Raw genomic sequence first — 20,558 nt, forward strand, 5'->3', positions numbered from 1 at the left:
CCATTATTGTATTTATTTATAGTGTGTTTCTGGATTAAAAGTCAAACTGTCAACAGTCTTTTTATGCAATGTTTTTCTTTAGGTCTTTTCCTTATATTACCTAAATTGAGGGTCTAAGGGAGGACTGCTAAAATAAAACTTAATGATGATCAACAGGTTGAAAGCAAACACCCGTTGTATTGTGTTATAAGATAGAAAATGGTAACAGAAAGTTCCCTTAACCGACTTTCTGTGCAGTGTCACTCCACTCTGCCCGCTGGGACACAAGAAATAAAACAGCATGCTATTTGTATTATCTATTTGTGTTATTGACTAGAAATATCTGGTGAGGAAAATCAAACCTTATAGCGTTCCAACTTTGAGCAGCTCTCTGAGGCAGGTTGTGATTTTGGGCTTTATAAATAAAATCTGTCTTAAAATTCTAAAGAAGAAAAATAGTATCAATCAGCATTTTCTGTGATGTTATTTAAAGTTCATGTGGAGAATAATACATGTCAGTAAGTCGTGTTTCATTCCACAAAGAAGTTTTGTATTATTACTGTGAACTGGTGATGATATCAGTGGTTTCATGTATTTACAGCTGTGGCTGTTAACTCAGTGTGTCTGTAGTCAGACATATGAACACACAAACTGTGTTTTAGGCTTAAAAGCAGAAAGAAAACATTGTTCATGAAGCCTCAAACTCTAAACAAGACCTAAACTGTAAGTTAATATGAAGTCATAAAACTTGTTATCTGACTCAAGTGCAGGAATCAAAGTACCAATTGTTTTATTATAGGCTGTCTTTGTGTTTATTCCAGACTTTGACCGTGCAGCTTCCTCCCTGATTTGAGGCTCATTCACTCACTCAACAGGTATGTAGGATTTTTACATCAAACACTTAATAATACATTATATTAGTGATTTATTTCACATGCCATTATTGTAATTATTTATAGTGTGTTTCTGGATTAAAAGTCAAACAGTCTTTTTCTGCAGTATTATTTCATTCATGTGGCTACAGTAGTGAACGCTGTGGTAATCTGGGACCAATCAGCATTTTACTTTGTATTCACACATATCCAACCTGCTTTCCTCTTGTCTTAACTACAATGTTCAACTCTGTTTTATTTGGTACTAATAAAACATTCAATCACATTGTTCAGGAGTTTATATGAACAGTAAAACCACCACTGTGTTCAACAAAGGTCTGAATCATTACACTGAAACCAAAGAGATAAGATATACCTTTTATTAATCCCCATAGGAGAAATTTAAAGTTACACACAGCAGCATTTAACACTCATTCATTGATTAGACAAAAATACATGAACACAACAACTTCAACACTTTCCTTCTTCTGTTGGCTCACAGGTACAATATGGCACCATGGTGTGAAAGAGGAACTGTTAATGGTCAAAGGAAAGCCAAAAGTCCAGAAGCATAATGTAAATGTGAATGCAGCTCAACTCCAGCTCTTAGTGGAGGGAAAGCAGCAACAAGAGGACCAGAGAGAGCAACTGGACAGAGTTCAGAGATCACAGACAGAGGAAACATCAGCAGCAGGAAATAACACTGAAGACACTTTAAAACACAGAGAGACGCAGCGTTGAACGACGTGGACTAAAAACCTCCTGTAGTGACCGAGAACGAGGAGGAAATCATTGTGACACTGGAGGATATTCTCCATCTTTTCCTGCTCTACCATCACACTGACAGAGAATGATGATGTTTTTGTCTTCCTAGTGTTGCATGTTTTGCAATAGAAAAGTAATCTGGTTTTAACCCTTTAGGTGCCGGGTTTTATTTTTAAAAATACTAGATTTTGACATCTAAATTTCAGAAGGCTCTGGCTTGAAAGTGGTTTGAGATAGAGACAAAGTGTAAACGAGACAAATATTGAGAATGACCTAAAGTTTATCTAGGGAGTAAATTTCCCCATCTAATTTGCATATTATGACGTCATATGGCGACGTCCATATTGGATTATATAATTTCCATGAAATACCTGATATTTTGAAAGAGAGTTGAACTTATTTCATCAGATTCACCCCCCCTCCATCCATTTGTTGTGTTGTACACATATCAAATGAACAGGGAAAAGTAAATTGTAAGCCAAAAGTCGTAAACTAGAACTATTACTACCACAAAGCTCATGTAAACAGTAGGCATTTTTTATGATTTTTTACCCACTACCACCCCCCCTATTGGAGGACACTTTTTCTTTCCTTTTTTATTCTCTTCTTCATTATTATTATTATTATTAACAGTAGGCGTCTTTTAGCTGCAGAGGCCTAATCCCAAAGCCCATCCAGATAAAAGTTTGTAGTATTTGTAGTATAGTGTGGAACCTCTCATTGCAAGGCACAGTACTGAGACAATATGAACAATATTGAGACCCCACCACATAGCCTAACAAATGGACAGGCACACTGCCGCATCGGATGGCTGCGCCACTGCCGCACATGGACGTACCGTGACTGGCGCGGTAGAAAGAGTGAACACTAACGCTGGTCCCAGCGCTATTCTCACCACCTCCGCTACTTCTATCCCGCTCACTAAACGACCGGCCGTCATCTCCCAAAGGTAGATTTTCCCCTCCAGAACCAGAGTCAGCGAATAGGAGAGCCATCACTTCCCTAAGCGTCAACTTTTTGCTTGCCATTTTCGTTTATTTCGCCTCAATCACTCCTAAATCCAGCAATACCACTTCAGCATAAATAGCGCCCTGGCGGTTTTTTTTTCCGGTTTCTCACCCAACAGTTTGGACGGGACTTCCTCAAACATTTTAAGAATAATAGTCTCTTCTCCTTGGTGCTCGGTAGATTCAGGTTTCAGCTGGTTGCAGTCTGAAACTTCACCACTAGAGGTCACTAATTCCTGCACACTGGTCCTTTAACTTTGTTTATTCTCAGATTAGTTCAGGCCTCCCACCTGATACCTTTATCCTTTTGGTGGGTCGGTCTCAGTCTTAATGATTCTCTTAACCCCTGTACTCGTTGTCCATTTTTGTCCTGCAGACGAGAATAAAACTGTAAACTTTCACTAACTCTGTTTTTATTTGTTACCATGTGTCTCAAAGCTGTTTCTGTCCCCCTCTGTTTGTAGCTCTCTCTCTTTCTGTCCTCTTCCAGGTCTCCATGGTGGAGAGGAGGTCATATGGCTCGAGTTGTTCAATGTCCTCCTGGATCCACATTCTTCACTTACATTTTATATTCATCAGAGATTCTGACATCAAAGTTTGAATCTAAAGTGATTGTGTTTGTTCTGTACAGTCGACATCTATTGTATGTCTGTCCATTCTGGGAGAAGGATCCCTCCTCTGTTACTCCTCCTGAGATTGCTTCCACTTTCAGAATGATGATGTTGTTGTGAGCCTAGTTTACAACTTTGTTTTCACTGTTACAGCCATAAAGCGTGGGTGGTTGTGGTGTTTCTTTCTCTTTCACTCTCGCTCTCTCTCTCTCTCTCTCTATGCAGGTACTGACCTCCCTCTCTCTAACAGGTAGGTGTGTGCAGCTGACTCCAGTTACTAATATGAGCTGGGTCTGTATAAACTGGGACCAGAGTTGCAGCTGTGTGCCAGTGGGTCGTCCGGCAGTGTCCACGCTGTGTGTCAGAGACGAGAGCTGTGTTCAGATGAAAGCGGTCCTCCCTGATAGTAGGTCTGTGTGATTGATTTTGTTAAGTTTGGGTTAAATGAGTTAAATCTGTAGTTACACAGAATCTGCTTCTCCTTAGTGTTTTTAAAAGGAAAGCTAGTTTTCAGTTTGCATTTTCCTTCATATTGAAAGTATTGTTTCTGTTTAATCTGGTAATAAAATCCCGGTTTGGATTGAAACAAACTTTCTTTGGGTAAATTTAACTATTAAATTTAATTGTGTTACTCCCCACAACCCCTAGACAATTCAGGGAGGTACCATTCAGTCTATGTGAGCAGGTGTTGTCTTTGAGCCAGTGAAAAGGCTGCAGACACACAGTGAAGAAGGGAGATCTTAATGATGTTGGTGTCCAGTCTAAGATATGAGCTGTGACTGAAGATTCCTGCTTTCATTTCATGGATTGTATCAAAGTTCCCACTTTAGCACTTTAAAAGAATCTGAACTGTTTTGTAAAATGTCAACAGGTTGTGTACAAAAGGCTGTGACTGTGTTTAATATTCATTATTATCATCATCATCCATTCTCATCTGTTTAAACACAGAACTGTTCACTGTATTGTAGTTACAGTAGTGACATTAAGACTTTAAGACAATTACTGTGAGATCATGAAATATTAACATGAAATTTAATAACCTCAGAAATCCAAGAGGACTTCAGTGTGTGTAAATATACCTGTATTGTGTTATAAAATGCAAAATAGTAACAGGAAGTTCCCTTAACTGACTTTCTGCTCACTGCACTCTGCCCGAAGTGTTCAGATTATGAAAAAATATTCATAATTATGGATCTAACATATATAACCTCACAAGAAATAAAACAGCATGAAAAGTCTGTCTGTCTGTCTGTCTCTCGCTCTCTCTGCCTCTCCCTCTCGCTCTCTCTCTCTCTGCCTCTCCCTCTCGCTCTCTCTCTCTCTCTCTCTCTCTCTCTCTCTCTCTCTCTCTCTCTCTCTCTCTCTCTCTCTCTCTCTCTCACCCCAACTGGTCGAGACAGACGACCACCCACCTAGAGCCGGAGGATCTGTCCTAGGTTTCTGCCTTTTAACAGGCAGTTTTTCCTTGCCCTTGTCGCCAAGTGCTTGCTCATGGTGGTACTGTTGGGTCTCTGTAATTAATGTTAAAGAGTTCGGTCTAGACCTGCTTTATTTGAAAAGTGTCCTGAGATAACTTCTGTTATGAATTGGCGCTATACAAATAAAATTGAATTGAATTGAATTGAAAAGTTTTAATTTAAAAAAATAATAATTTCATTTATTATTTAATTGTTAAATATCAGGCAGGGAAAATCAAATCTTATAGCAGTCCAACTATGAGCAGCTCTCTAAGGGAAATTGTAATTTTGGGCTTTATAAATAAAATTTGACTTAAATTTCCAGAGAAGAAAAATAAGCCTAATCAGCATTTTCTGTAACTGTAAAGTAATATGAAGTCCTAAAACATGTGATCTGACTTAAGAGTCAAAGTACACATTGTTTCATAGGCTGTCTTTGTATTTATTCCAGACTTTAACCATGCAGCTACCTCTCTGAGTTGAGGCTCCTTGACACTCTCATTCAACAGGTATGTAGGATTGTTGCATGAAACACTTAATAATACATTATATTATATTTTTGACTAGAAACTAACTAACTAACTAAAGTTCTCAGTTAAAGTAACATGAACACATAAGAACTAAAGAATAAGACAACCTCCTCTTACCAGAACTGCTGGCACATGCACCAATCAAAGCCTTTAAATCAGGAGTGATCAGGTGAACTCAGTCCGGTTAATGTGGAGTGATAACGAGAGCCAATCAGTGATCAGGTCAAGAAAAGGAAAATAAAAGTTCATGACAAAGATGTTTTGTATTATAACTGTGAACTGGTGATGATAAAAAGACCTCAAAGTAAATATGAAGTCATAAAACTTCTTATCTGAGTGCAGGAATCAATGTACACATTGTTTTATTCCAGACTTTGACCGTGCAGCTTCCTCCCTGATTTGAGGCTCCTTCACTCACTCAACAGGTATGTAGGATTGTCTTAACTACAATGTTCAACTCTGTTTTATTTGGTACTAATAAAACATTCAATCACATTGTTCAGGAGTTTATATGAACAGTAAAACCACCACTGTGTTCAACAAAGGTCTGAATCATTACACTGACTACACTGTGTATTTAAGAGTGAATTGATTTATTCTCATTTTCAGAACTCCAGGATGATTCACATGAAGGACAGACTGATCCTAAAACCTGAGCTCAGTGCTATGGTATGTAAAGTGTTATAGTTATTTTTATGCTTTTGTACTTCAGAAGTCATTGATGAAGTACTCTGACTTACTGTAACAACATTACATTCATTGACCCATAACGTGGGACATAACACTCACCTCGTGTCTGCGGTTTCAGATGAAAGTCAAAGAAAAACAAAGGAAGAGAGACAGTGAAACCAAAGAGATAAGACATACCTTTTATTAACCCCCATAGGAGAAATTTAAAGTTACACACAGCAGCATTGGGGAATATAGTGCAATAAAGAGTACAGTGTACAACTTAAATCTTATCACAGATAAGAATATTACAAATTATAATAGAAATATAAAATATAACTGGAAAATATAACCCCACCACCGAGCTGGCCTTCCTCACCAGTTTGCTCAGCTTGTTGGCACCCCTAGTCATAATGTCTCCTTCCCAGCAAACCACAGCAAAGAAGATAACACTGGCCACTACAGACTGGTAGAACATCTGTAGTAGCCGAGTGCACACGTTGAAGGACCTGAACCTCCTCAGAAACTAAAATTAACTGCAGAGTTTCTACCCTGTTCAACCTCATTTTCCACTAAAGACATTTGTTTTATTTTAGTAATTTTAAACAACCAGACTAAATCCTATTTTTATTTTCAGAAGTCTATAATGCTGTCCAGTGATGGACTGTCCTTCATCGGTGTTTTAATGTGTCTGATACTGACCTTTGAAGGTAATTTCCACACAAAACACTCCAGTAACACATTGATACAATCATTACAGTCTACAGTCACACTGGTTGATCTGTGAGGGTTTGACCATAATGCTAATGCTAACATGCTCACAATGATAATGATTTGTAGCAGGTAGAACTTGTCCATCATCTTAGTTCAGCATGTTAACATGCTTTTTAAATATTTGGTCATAAAGTATTGGACAAACTGAAAGTTTGACCTTTCAGAGACTCTGGAGGAAAAGTCAGAGGAATTCATTCTCTGGGAACCAGGAATATTTCTACAAGATATAATGGGAACTAAACAAAGTGACAGACTGATGATCATCATTGCCCCTAAAAACTCCAGTAAATGTAAATTTCTTTACAGAGAGTCAGCTGCTGTTTATATTCTCACTGCTGATGCTGTCAGATACAGACTCTGAGGCTCCAGCGGTCGATTGTCTTTGTTTTTGATGCAGTTTTATTAAATGTTTTCTTACTTTTAGAAAGTAAAAATGAATCCATTCAGTCTGATGACATGTATTATAACTATACTACTGTTTCTTGTTTGTTCTTTAGTTTGTGTTGCAGAGCAGTCAGAGTTGATTTGTTCACATCAACCAATCGTAGCCCTGGCTGGTGATGATGTCATTCTACCATGTTACCTTGATCCTCCAATCAGTGCCAGTTCTGAGAAAGTGGAGTGGACCAGACCTGGTTTAGACCCAAAGTACATCCATTTTCACCATAATGGACGACTGATTTATGACAATCAAAATCCATCTTATTTTTACCGAACGAGACTGTTTGTGGATGAACTGCAGAATGGAAACGTCTCCATGAAAATCTTCAGAGTGAAAATCTCTGATGCAGGAAAATACTTTTGCTTCCTTGAATCAATGTTGAAGGAAGCTTCCATCCAACTCACTGTTGGTAAGTCAGACTTTCTGAAGATGATGAATTACACATTTCTGCTGACTGCAAAGATCAGTAATGTAACTTTATATTAGAAGTAAGCAGCCATGATAAGACACAAAGAAAACAGTGCTGTAAGTTATTTGTTGGATCTGAATCCACTGTTTGAAATTCCTCCTCCTTCTCATCAGGTGTCGTCTCCACTCCCATCATAGAGGTTGTCTCCAATAACAGTGGAAGAGTAGTTCTACAGTGTGAGTCTAAAGGCTGGTATCCAGAGCCTGAGATGTTCTGGCTGGACGGTGAGGGAAACCTCCTCTCTGCTGGACCTACAGAGACAGTCAGAGGTCCTGATGACCTCTATACTGTCAGCAGCAGAGTGACTGTGGAGAAGAGACACAGCAACATCTTCACCTGTAGAGTCCAACAGAGGAAAATCCACCAGATCAGAGAGACACACATCTATGTTCCAGGTTATAAAGAGCTCTAAATATATTAAACACATTGTCACTGTTGAGCTCTAGTTTGATTCAATAACATCATTCTGTTCTCTCTTCTATCTTTTCATCTGATTCATTCACAGTTCAATCGTCTTCTCTTTGGATTTGGATCATCGGAACTCCTATTATCAGTGCTGTTGCGCTGTTCCATATTATCAATTTGTTAATATGTAAGTCACATATTTCCTTTTTTATTCCAAGTTACTGTCAGAGCTCTTTATTGACATACATACAGGCATAACAACAGTAACTAAGCAAACAGTCTGAAATGATCTTCACTGCAGGAAATTTGGGGAAAATGGAGGAAATAAAAGAAAATGTGTTGCTTTCAAAAGATTTCTCTCATTTGGAAATGTTCTGTTTATGAAAGTCACTGTGATGTTAAAAATATTCCAGTTCAATTATCATTTTTGTTCTTCTTGTGTCGTTTTCTCTCTTTCATTTCTCATTCATTGATTAGACAAAAACACATGAACACAACAACTTCAACACTTTCCTGTTTCTGTTGGCTCACAGGCACAAAGAAGAACTGGGACAAAGTAATGTCACAGAGGCAGAGAAGGATGAACAGCTGGATATAAAAGAGGCAGCGTTTGTGATTCCAACAAAGCCAACAGTGATGAAGAAACAGAATGCTGATGGGACTACAAGCAACTGGACAGAGTTCAGAGATCACAGTCAGAGGAAACATCAGGAGCAGGAAATAACACTGAAGACACTTTAAAACACAGAGAGACGCAGCGTTGAACGACTGGACTTTGTTTTCAGTCTATCAGATATAATATTCTTTATACTTAATACTGTGATCTTTTGCACATTCCAGCAAAAACTGTACATCTTTCATATAATATAATATAATAATTTTAACATCTAATAATAATCTTTATGTACTAAGTGCTTCAAATAGGACCACAACTTCATAACAACTTGATCATTTTGGTCATTTGTATTTAGAGAATCCAAACAACTTTTATCATGACTGCCAAATATTTACAGGTCCTTTCACTCAGTTAGGAATTAAAAACTCTATTGGACCGGACCCCCAGTCAGACTGACTCATAACACCCTCCCACCAGAGAGAGAGAGAGAGAGAGTATTACTGAAGGTGTCAAATCAATATCTTGTCATACATATTGAGTACAGTATTTTCTTGTTGTTGTTTATCTCCTCATTGTATTAATGAACTAATGAACATTATTATTGACTGAATGTAATCTGAGAGAGACATTGCACGGCCCTGAGTTACACTGTATTACCATTATGGTCAGATACATTTTATATTTACCAGAGATTCTGACATCAGAGTTTGAATTACATTGAATTTGATTGAAAGTGATTTTGTTTGTTCTGTACAGTCGACATCTATTGCATGTCTGCCTTCTCCCAGGACAGGCAGACATGATCCTCTATGGATCCTTCTGAGGTTGCTTCCATTCTCTCCTGTTAAAATGTTTTTTGAGGTGTTTTTCTTATATTACCTGAAGTGAGTGTCTAAGGCAGGACTACCAAAATGAAACTTAATGCGGATCAACAGGCTGAAAGCAAACACCCGTTGTATTGTGTTATAAGATGCAAAATGGTAAGAGGAAGTTCCCACAAATAAAACAGCATGAAATCGATTTCTATTATAATTATTTTAAAACAATTTTAAATATTTTTTGACTGGACACTTCTGCTTTGATGTAAAAAGCCAGGTGGAGCATAATATATCAGTGACTCATGTTTCATTCATTGTAAATATTGTAAATGAGAAGATTAATGTATGTATTAAGTTGCTGTCATCTACCAGCAGTATATTTTTTGGATGCAGTGGTTCAGTTTGATGCAATCAATTCCTCTAAGGATGTTTGCATAGATATGAAAAATGTTCTTGTTTCTGTCTTTCAAACTGACCAGAGAATTAAAACAGTAAAGTTGTGGATTCAATTCAATTCAGTTTTATTTGTATAGCACCATACCATAACAGAAGTTATCTCAGGACACTTTTCAAAATAGAGCTCCTACCATGAATAAGCACTTGGCAACGGCTGCAAGGAAAAACTGCCTTTTAAGAGGCAGAAACCTCGGACAGACCCCGACTCTAGGTGGGTGGCCATCTGCCTCGACGAGAGAGAGAGAGAGAGAGAGAGAGAGAGAGAGAGAGAGAGAGAGAGAGAGAGAGAGAGAGAGAGAGAGACAACAACAGTAGCAACAACTACAGAAAGTGTAAATAAGATGTTTGATTTCTGCAGGACAGTTTAAAGTGATTGGCTCAGACAAACCAGTTACAGTAATGGTTGGTGATAACGTCATCTTGCCATGTCACCTGCAACCTCGATACAATGTCAGGAGTCAAACAGTGGAGTGGAAATTTGATGGAAAATTTGTCCACGTCTGGCGACATGAGAGGGACTATCTAGATGATCAGGATGAGAACTTCAGAGGTAGAACATCTCTCTTCCATGAAGAAATGATCAGAGGAAACATTTCACTAAAACTGACCAACGTAACTAAACTGGATGCTGGAAGTTACACCTGCAATGTTCCCAGACTGAAAAGTCGGGTCAGGAAAGGCTTTATTAACCTCACTGTTGGTGAGTACTGCTAACATATTACACATTTAAATAAAATAAAATGTTATTTGTCACATTTTAAAGGTTTTTTAGCTGCTAATGTGGGGCCATTTGTATGTGTTACAGCTTAAACAATTCCCTCAAATTAAATTAACAACAAAAGTCATATTGTGCTTGGAAAACAGGAAACAGAGAAAAGGAAAATTATTGTTTGTAAGATTCAATGTAACTGTTTCATGGGTTCAGTAAGCAGATTTGTTACTCTGTATGTATAATTGCTCCATTTTCACTTTCTCCTCATCAGGTGTCGTCTCCACTCCCATCATAGAGGTCGTCTCCAATAACAGTACAAGAGTAGTTCTACAGTGTGAGTCTAAAGGCTGGTATCCAGAGCCTGAGGTGGTCTGGCTGGACGGTGAGGGAAACCTCCTCTCTGCTGGACCTACAGAGACAGTCAGAGGTCCTGATGACCTCTATACTGTCAGCAGCAGAGTGACTGTGGAGAAGAGACACAGCAACAACTTCACCTGTAGAGTCCAACAGAAGGACATCAACCAGACCAGAGAGACACACATCTATGTTCCAGGTTATAAAGAGCTCTAAATATATTAAACATATTGTCACTGTTGAGCTCTAGTTTGATTCAATAATGTCATTCTGTTCTCTCTTCTATCTTTTCAGATGATTTATTCACAGTTCAGTTGTCTCCTGAAAGGATTCTGATTATCGGCATTCCTGTTTGCATTAATATGCTGCTCATTATCACTCTGATAAAATGTAAGTCACATATTTATCTTCCTTTTTCATTCCAAGTTACTGTCAGAGCTCTTTATTGACATACATACAGGCATAACAACAGAAACTAAGCAAACAGTCTGAAATGATCTTCACTGCAGGAAATTTGGGGAAAATGGAGGAAATAAAAGAAAATGTGTTGCTTTCAAAAGCTTTCTCTCATTTGGAAATGTTCTGTTTATGAAAGTCACTGTGATGTTAAAAATATTCCAGTTCAATTATCATATTTTTGTTCTGCTTGTGTCGTTTTCTCACTTTAACACTCATTCATTGATTAGACAAAAACACATGAACACAACAACTTCAACACTTTCCTGTTTCTGTTTGAACGCAGATATAATAAGGAAGCAGAAGAATGAATAAAGATCCCAAAGAAGCAAAATGCAATTAAGGAAAGGCTTCTCATGATGGAACTGTAAAGACCAAAATGACCAGAGGGTGGCAGAAAAGAAGAGCGGAGGAAATCATTGAGACACTGGAGGATATTTTACAAATGTTCACATTTAACTTTAAGTTTCTGAGCTTTTTATTTAGCTTAGCTTTAGCTTAAGATTTAGCAATATTAGCACATTAAGTACATTTTATTCACAATGTACTAATACAACAGTTTATTTTGCTTTTCTTCAACATCCAGAGAGACTCTGTATCAATCAGTGTAATCCATTTTACACATAATGATCATTATATGAAACAGAAACATCCTTCAGTCTGCAGTGGATGCCAGAGAGCACTGAATGACTTGAGTGAACATTTATTTTAACTGAAAAAGTTAATGTAAGGTTTAAAAATCCATCTGTAAAATATGATTATATGAGTTATTTAAAGCTTTGAATGGGTCGATTAAGTTGTATGTAATATCTCTTCATGGGGCCCCTGTGAACAGACAAATAATGAACTCAGTAACAAATGTGCTGCAGCCTAACATTAACTCAAAGTGACTGAACAACTTACAGTTTTCTGTCAATTTTCAATAGGATGAAGGGAAACTTAAAAACTCAAGTTGTACTTAAAAAAAAACAGTTTATTTATAGATTTTCAGTTTACAGAATAAATTCAAACAACAGTACTTTGCACAAATTCTGTAAATGGGGCTCAGGTTTTAATGTACTTCTTTCTGAGAGCTGTTACAATTGTATCTCAGCTTCTTGTCCTTCTTTGAATATATATTTGTGTATTACATCAAAAATATTACGTCAGAGAAGATGCTGGTACAATATACTTGGATACAGTACAATACAATAATGCTCCTATAACGTCGCAGAAGAAAATCCATAGGGTGTCGGCACAGGAAATGAGGAAGGCTGTGAACAGATGTGCAGATGGAAAAGCAGATAACAGATAACAAAAGCTGGTGTTCATCATGGCTGACAGGATGATCCTACAAAAACATTTTCAACTCAACCATCATATTTCTGTTCTGCTTCTTTAGTTTCATCATTTTCACAAGTTTTCTGTTTCTTTAAGGAAAAAAACTGCATGAACACATGAATAGATTTCTTCTTCTGTTTGCACACAGTCTGCATGAAGAAAGACAAAAGAAACACTGAGACAGAGAGTCTAGAGTTATCTGGATTGTCTGGACAAACAGAGGAACTGGAGAACCAGAGAGCAACTGGGGAAGACAGAGAGAGTGCAGACCAACAGAGAAAACTTCAGGAGGAAGAAATAAAGGACTGTACACATCTGGAATGAGCAGGAGAAAGAGAGAGACAGAACAAACAAATAAGATACAAAAGACAGAAAACCACTAAAACCAAAAGTGACATCAGTAGAAAGACAGAAAGGAGTCAGGAGTCGGTGTGAAAATGGAGGAGACAGAGGAGTTGGAGAGGATACTTCAGAGAATGAAGAAGATGGACACAGAGAGGACGCCCTCATAATACAGCAAGAGACACAATTCATACAGCAAGGCAGCTTCAAAGAGTTCTTCATACAGTAAAACAAACTGATAGATGTGACTGGATCAAAATATGTGCACAGATCAGGAGTCAGCAAACTTTATTATAAAAGAGTTATTTTTGGTTTCATTATTGTGTGTACATATGTAAATATATAATTCAGTAACACTTTTTCATGTATATTTGGGAATCATTCTTTTCTGTATTTACATTTATTCAGTTCTTAATTCATCAAACTGATTTTAATTTAATCTTGGATTTAATGCTGAACTGATAAATGAACTATAACTGATCATATGAGCGCCGTCAGCTGGTTTCTGATTCTGATTATTCTGTATTCTGTGAAGAGGAACTGATCACTCATGATTCCTGTTTGTAAGACTTCCATAAGACTGCTGGTGCTGTCCTCTCACAGGAGGGCCACTTCAACATTCAAGTTTCCATAACTAACATCATATCAAATCAATGCTGCTGCCATGCTTATGAACCCTTCATGCACATATTCAGGCACCTTTGACCTTTCTCATCATTTTGTGCCAAAGAAAATAGATTTGTAAAAACAGAAATAGTATTTTTATTTTAATTCTATATGAAGGGGTGTCACAGACTGATATTCAACTCAAAATACTTTATTTGTCCCTCAAGGGGCAATTCAAGGCCAGCGAGTGTGCAAACAGAAGTACACATAGACAGTTTAATCAAATCTTGCGAGTTAGATTATATAGATTATATTAGATTGTATAATTTTGTGTTTGGTGTTACTTCGAACTTGTGACGTGTGGTAGCAGGAGAGAAAAATGTTTCCTCTTTTCTTTTTTTGTGGCAGAGCTTGGTTTCATTTGTGTTGTTTATTCATCACTCAGCACATTCTGGATGCTGTCTGACCGCACAGAGGACTCTTTAACATCGTCCCCTCCTCCATTCAGCTGAACCTGGTCTCACAGAACAAGTTCCACTAACTCAGACTCTCTTTCATTGACAATGCTGAATAATCTGTTTTATAAAGTTGTATCACGAATCCAGTGGAACTCAGTGTGGCTCTCTTTGGGGTACCTGTCTTCACATTGGTGATCCTGATAAGTGGTCTCATAAAGCTGGTTGTTAACTGGTTCAGTGAACTCTGAGTTTATCAAAGCAGCTACAAGAGTCATGGGAAAGAAGGCAATCTTTTTAAATTTGTTTCTGTGCAGGAAGAAGTTGTAATGTCTGTAAACACAGTATGAGCAGGACTAAACTTTATATGAAAACTACTCTAACAACCTGATTATTAGTCATTCAGTCAATGTTCAGTTACACCCTGTGGTTAAATAATACTGACTGAACTCAGCAACTCTGTGGAGAAATCAATAGAGGAACTCAAAGCCAGATTGAAACTGCCTGAAATTGGATAAAGTCATTGTACATCCTCATTTCCTGTCAGAACAGAACAACATCACAGTGGAGAGTTTGCATCCATCACGCTGTAAGTCAGAGTTTCTTTTTAAAGTAAAACTTGAATGTTAAATGTTGGATTTGTCATCATTTCATTCTTTGACTGTTATAACAATGTGCAGATTATTTTATGGACAAATTCTCTGTGTTGTTAATTGTGATATCATTATAGTCTATATAAAGTGGACTCACACTGTTACGTAGACACTGAGTCTGTATTTTTATATTGTTATCATTTATTTTACAAACCTTTTATTGAAAGCTTTGAACTCTATTTTTAAAGGAAAATAGATGTTCAGAAAGATTAAGAAAAGAAAATGTATATCACACATAATATCTGGTATTAATTGTTTCCACTAGTATATCTTTGTGATGACAACAGCATGTGACTGCGGGTTTGTACTTTACAGTCCATGAGGAAGTTAGATGAGGATGTGAGAACAACAGATCACAAAAACACCAAACCAAACAGAAACTAAAATAAACTCTAGAGTTTCTACCCTGTTCAACCTCATTTTCCACTAAATACATTTGTTTTTATTTATTTATTATTTTATTTTAAACAAGCAGACTAAAGGTTTGTGTCTTTCTTTATATTCAGGAGTCTACAATGCTGTATCCAAAGACAGAGCTCTGTGATGGACTGTCCTTCAGGACCTGCAGGGTTTTCATTATTCTTCTAACACAGTGTTTAACAGGTAATTTACACATAGAAACAGTCCAGTAACACATTGAGTGTGTGTGTGTGTGTGTGTGTGTGTGTGTGTGTGTGTGTGTGTGTGTGTGTGTGTGTGTGTGTGTGTGACAATATTTAGGATTTAGTTTTGATGCAGTTTTATTAAATGTTTTCTTACTTTTAGAAAGTTAAAATGAATCCATTCAGTCTGATGACATGTATTATAACTATACTACTGTTTCTTGTTTGTTCTTTAGTTTGCGTTGCAGAGCAGTCAGAGTTGATTTGTTCACATCAACCAATCGTAGCCCTGGCTGGTGATGATATCATTCTACCATGTTACCTTGATCCTCCAATCAGTGCCAGTTCTGAGACAGTGGTGTGGACCAGACCTGGTTTAGACCCAAAGTACATCCATGTTCACCAAGATGGACGACTGATGCATCGAATTCAAAATCCATCTTATTTTCTCCGAACGAGACTGTTTGTGGATGAACTGCAGAATGGAAACGTCTCCATGAAAATCTTCAGAGTAAAAATCTCTGATGCAGGAAAATACTTTTGCTTCCTTGAACCAATGTTGAAGAAAGTTTCCATCCAACTCACTGTTGGTAAGTCAGACTTTCTGAAGATGATGAATTACACATTTCTGCTGACTGCAAAGATCAGTAATGTAACTTTATATTAGAAGTAAGCAGCCATGATAAGACACAAAAAAAACAGTGCTGTGATTTATTTGTTGGATCTGAATCCACTGTTTGATATTCCTCCTCTCTTCTCATCAGGTGTCGTCTCCACTCCCATCATAGAGGTTGTCTCCAATAACAGTAGAAGTGTAGTTCTACAGTGTGAGTCTAAAGGCTGGTATCCAGAGCCTGAGGTGGTCTGGCTGGACGGTGAGGGGAAACCTCCTCTCTGCTGGACCTACAGAGACAGTCAGAGGTCCTGATGACCTCTATACTGTCAGCAGCAGAGTGACTGTGGAGAAGAGACACAGCAACAACTTCACCTGTAGAGTCCAACAGAAGGACATCAACCAGACCAGAGAGACACACATCTATGTTCCAGGTTATAAAGAGCTCTAAATATATTAAACATATTGTCACTGTTGAGCTCTAGTTTGATTCAATAATGTCATTCTGTTCTCTGTTCTACCTTTTCAGATTATTCATTCACAGTTCAGTCTTATGATTGGATTTGGATCATCATTCTTCTTTGCATCGATGTGCTCATCATCATCATTCCTGTTTGTATTATTGTGCTGCTCATTATCACTCTGATAATATGTAAGTCACATATTTATTTTCTTTTTATTCCAAGTTACTGTCAGAGCTCTTTATTGACATACATACAGGCATAACAACAGTAACTAAGCAAACAGTCTGAAATGATCTTCACTGCAGGAAATTTGGGGGAAATGGAGGAAATAAAAGAAAATGTGTTGCTTTCAAAAGCTTTCTCTCATTTGGAAATGTTCTGTTTATGAAAGTCACTGTGATGTTAAAAATATTCCAGTTCAATTATCATATTTTTGTTCTGATTGTGTAGTTTTCTCACTTTTAACACATTAGACAAAAACACATGAACACAACAACTTTAACACTTTCCTGTTTCTGTTTGAACACAGGCATTAGGAAGGAACCAGGATAAAGAAAATGAACTGACAGAGGAAGAAAAAGATGAACAGCAAGCTGTAAAAAAGGTCCATGATCGCAAGAAAGCCAAAAGTCACTAAGAAGCTAAATGCAGTTAAGAATTTATTTTAGATCACAGACAGAAGAAGAATCAGGAGCAGGAAATAACACTGAAGACGAGAGACAGAAGACACTTGAAAATACAGAGAGATGCAGCATTCAACGACGTTGAATAAAGACTTCCTGTAGTGATGGAGAACTAGAAAGTCGTAGAAAAGAAGAGTGGAGGAAATCATTGTGACACTGGAGCATATTCTTCATCTTTTTCTGCTCTACCCGGGTAGGCGGCTGTCAGAGCTCAGACGTAGTGGGTGTCGTCCACTAATCAGAAAGTTGGTGGTTAGATTCCCTCCAGTCGGCATTTTAAAGTGTCTTCGGGCAAGATATTGTACCCCAAATGGCTCCAGATGCTGCTGCTGTGCCGTGTGTGCGTGTGTGTGTGTGTGTGTGTGTGTGTGTGTGTGTGTGTGTGCATTAGTTACTTTCTGATGAACTTGAACCAACATAACCTCAAAATGCTGAAGCCGAAAGCAATGACAGGGCTGGTCTGGGTATCATTGGATAATCTGTAATTCATTTGTCATTTAAAAATGTCAATTTGTCTTTTATTTCATAAGAAAAAGGGTCTGATTTAGGTTTATGTGACCAAAGTCTAGTCACAGACAAAGGAAGACACAAGAAGTCCTGGCACTGTGCAACAGGTGAGGTTGAGACAGAGATACACTTTCTCTTAAAATCACATTTGAATACTTTAAAACATTTAATCCAACAATTCCAAACTTTAAAGAGTTAATCGACAATAACAAACAAAAGATTATATTGGGAGAGGGACATGCAGCAAACATAGAGCGACAAAATGTCACAAACTGAGGGACAGACATTAAAATATAATTACTGAATAAGACAAATCAATATCTTGTACATATGGAACACACACACATACACACACACACACATATGTTCTTTTCACCAGTATTTCCCTGTCCCCTATTCAACTGCAATTGTTGTTTTGTATTTAATTAATAGTTTCTTTATTAAATGTATTCTTAATGTTTATGTTTTCTTGATTCATTTTATTATTTTAATTCCATTTTTTTTAAAGAAAATTAAAATCATATTAAATTAAGAGAGAGAGTGTGAGAGTGTTTGTGAAAGAGTGTAACAGCAGTGGTTGTAGTCCAGCACAGACAGGCTGCAGTGATTGATGTTAATGTAGTTTGTGTCTGTTCATATGTGAACTGTGCTAATACTTACAAAGACACACAGTTACACTAGTGAATGTGTTACTCTGATGGTTTAATAGATTTTAGATGATAAATAGATGACAGGAAATCATCATGTATATTAGGCAACTTTTATTTTCTGCGTTTACAACATTTATTCACTCATCTAAAATATCTCTAAACATGAGACCTGATCCACATCAACTGCAGAGCAGAATAAACTGGAGACACGACAGGACTGTGTGTCACTTTACTTCATGACTCCTGATTTTATCCAGATGTTTTTGATCCAGGTGTTCATCCTCCAGGAGACTCAGTCAGTCTGTTCTTCATGTCTGCAGTTAACTGCTTCATCCTCTATCAGCAGCTCTCCTCTTCCTCTGCAGGAATATGTCTCCTTATGAACAGCCACAAGAAGGCGCAACAGGCTTTCTGACAGACACACAACTAAACACTCAACAGTGTTTACTTTATACCTCAGTCTGTATAAATGAGCTGACTTGTGCATTCAAATAGTTAAAGTGTTGGAGACCAAACCTCCCTCTGTTTAACCCCTGATGAGGGTTGAATCAATGAAAGGTCCAGTGTGTAACATTGAGGAGGATCTACTGGCACAGATGGAAGATAATAACTATGTTTTCATTAGTGTATAATCACCTGAAAATAAGAATCAAACCAACATTCAGGCTCTAAGATACGGCAGGTTTTACATTTCATATTTATCAGAGATTCTGACATCAAAGTTTGAATCTAAAGTGATTTTGTTTGTTCTGTACAGTCGACATCTATTGCTGTATGTCTGTCTGTCCTGGGAGAAGGATCCCTCCTCTATGGATCCTCCTGAGGTTGCTTCCTTTTTCTTCTGTTAATTGTTTTTTTGAGGTGTTTTTCCTTATATTACCTGAAGTGAGTGTCTAAGGCAGGAACTGCATGAAACTTAATGATGATCAACAGGCTGAAAGCAAACACCCGTTGTATGGTGTTATAAGATGCAAAATGGTAAGAGGAAGTTCCCACAAATAAAACAGCATGAAATCGATTTCTATTATAATTATTTTAAAACCATTTTAAATATTTTTTGACTAGACACATCTGGTTTGATGTAAAAGGCCAGGTGGAGCATAATATATCAGTAACTCATGTTTCATTCATTGTAAAGATTGTAAATGAGAAGATTCAGAATGACAATGATAAACTGACTATCACCATGGGCGTCGGATCAGGATGCAGGAATAAGACAGAAAACTTCAACCCTCTGAACAAAGTTTATTTTCTCTAAAACTCAAAGTTGCATTATGAAGGTTGCAAACATAAAATTAGAACTGTCACATGTTCATCTTAAATAATTCAGGATAAATAAAGTTCTCAGTTAAAGTAACATGAACACATAAGAACTAAAGAATAAGACAACCTCCTCTTACCAGAACTGCTGGCACATGCACCAATCAGAGCCTTTAAATCAGGAGTGATCAGGTGAACTCAGTCCGGTTAATGTGGAGTGATAACGAGAGCCAATCAGTGATCAGGTGATCAAGAAAAAAGGAAAATAAAGTTTATGACAAAGAAGTTTTGTATGATTACTGTGAACTGGTGATGATATCAGTGGTTTCAAGTATTTACAGCTGTGGCTGTTAACTCAGTGTGTCTGTAGTCAGACATATGAACACACAAACTGTGTTTTAGGCTTAAAAAGCACAAAGACAACATTGTTCATGGAGCCTCCAACTCTAAAAGCCACAAAACCTAAACTGTAAGTTAATATGAAGTCATAACACACGTTATCTGACTCAGAGTGGATGTGAAAGTACACGTTGTTTATCGGACCGTGCAGGTATTCTCAGTTGAGGCTCCCTGACACACACATACAACAATGTAGGATTTTTACATGAAACTCTTAATACATTATTTTAGTGATTCTTTTATTTATAGTGTGTTTCTAGATTAAGTCATCAATCTTCTTCTGCAGTATTGTGTCATACATGTGGCTACAGTAGTGGATGCTATGGTAATGTATTTGTGTCTTAACTGCAATGTTTGACGAATAAACAATAAAATCACATTGTTCAGGAGTTTATATAAACAACAAAACCACCACTGGGTTCAACAAACGTCTGAACAATTACAATCAGTGATTCCACTGCCTTCAAGAAAGTCTGAGACTCAGCTCAGTGGGTGTTATGTTATGTCGGACTTTTTAGATGGTTTGAATTGAGTCGACTTACTTACTCAGATGATTCACAAACTCATCTTGAAACCTGAGCTCAGTGACTTCAGTGCACATTGATCTTTTCT

At 37.4% G+C, this 20,558-nt stretch overlaps 1 protein-coding gene across 17 annotated transcripts in view; it reads left to right on the top strand.

The window, feature by feature from the left end:
- The window catches only part of LOC127360028 (butyrophilin subfamily 2 member A2), a 95,813-nt gene that overhangs the window by 12,605 nt on the left and 62,650 nt on the right, over nucleotides 1–20,558 (top strand). For 3 of the 17 annotated variants that reach the window (XM_051394280.1, XM_051394279.1, XM_051394281.1), the window contains one exon: nucleotides 15,607–15,960. In XM_051394280.1, the coding sequence (XP_051250240.1) occupies nucleotides 15,607–15,960 (354 nt within the window). Of the gene's footprint in view, nucleotides 1–1,204; nucleotides 3,645–5,142; nucleotides 5,201–5,592; nucleotides 5,647–5,830; nucleotides 5,891–6,527; nucleotides 6,601–7,161; nucleotides 7,516–7,688; nucleotides 7,971–8,080; nucleotides 8,168–8,513; nucleotides 9,130–10,853; nucleotides 11,136–14,621; nucleotides 14,705–15,274; nucleotides 15,372–15,606; nucleotides 15,961–16,134; nucleotides 16,230–16,358; nucleotides 16,418–16,512; nucleotides 16,636–16,976; nucleotides 18,100–20,558 lie in introns of those variants that run through there. The other 14 variants (XM_051394273.1, XM_051394277.1, XR_007883135.1 and 11 more) reach the window with 12 other exon arrangements.

This window comes from Dicentrarchus labrax, unplaced genomic scaffold, assembly GCF_905237075.1.
Source record: "Dicentrarchus labrax unplaced genomic scaffold, dlabrax2021, whole genome shotgun sequence".
In the NCBI taxonomy this organism is placed as follows: Eukaryota; Metazoa; Chordata; class Actinopteri; family Moronidae; genus Dicentrarchus; species Dicentrarchus labrax.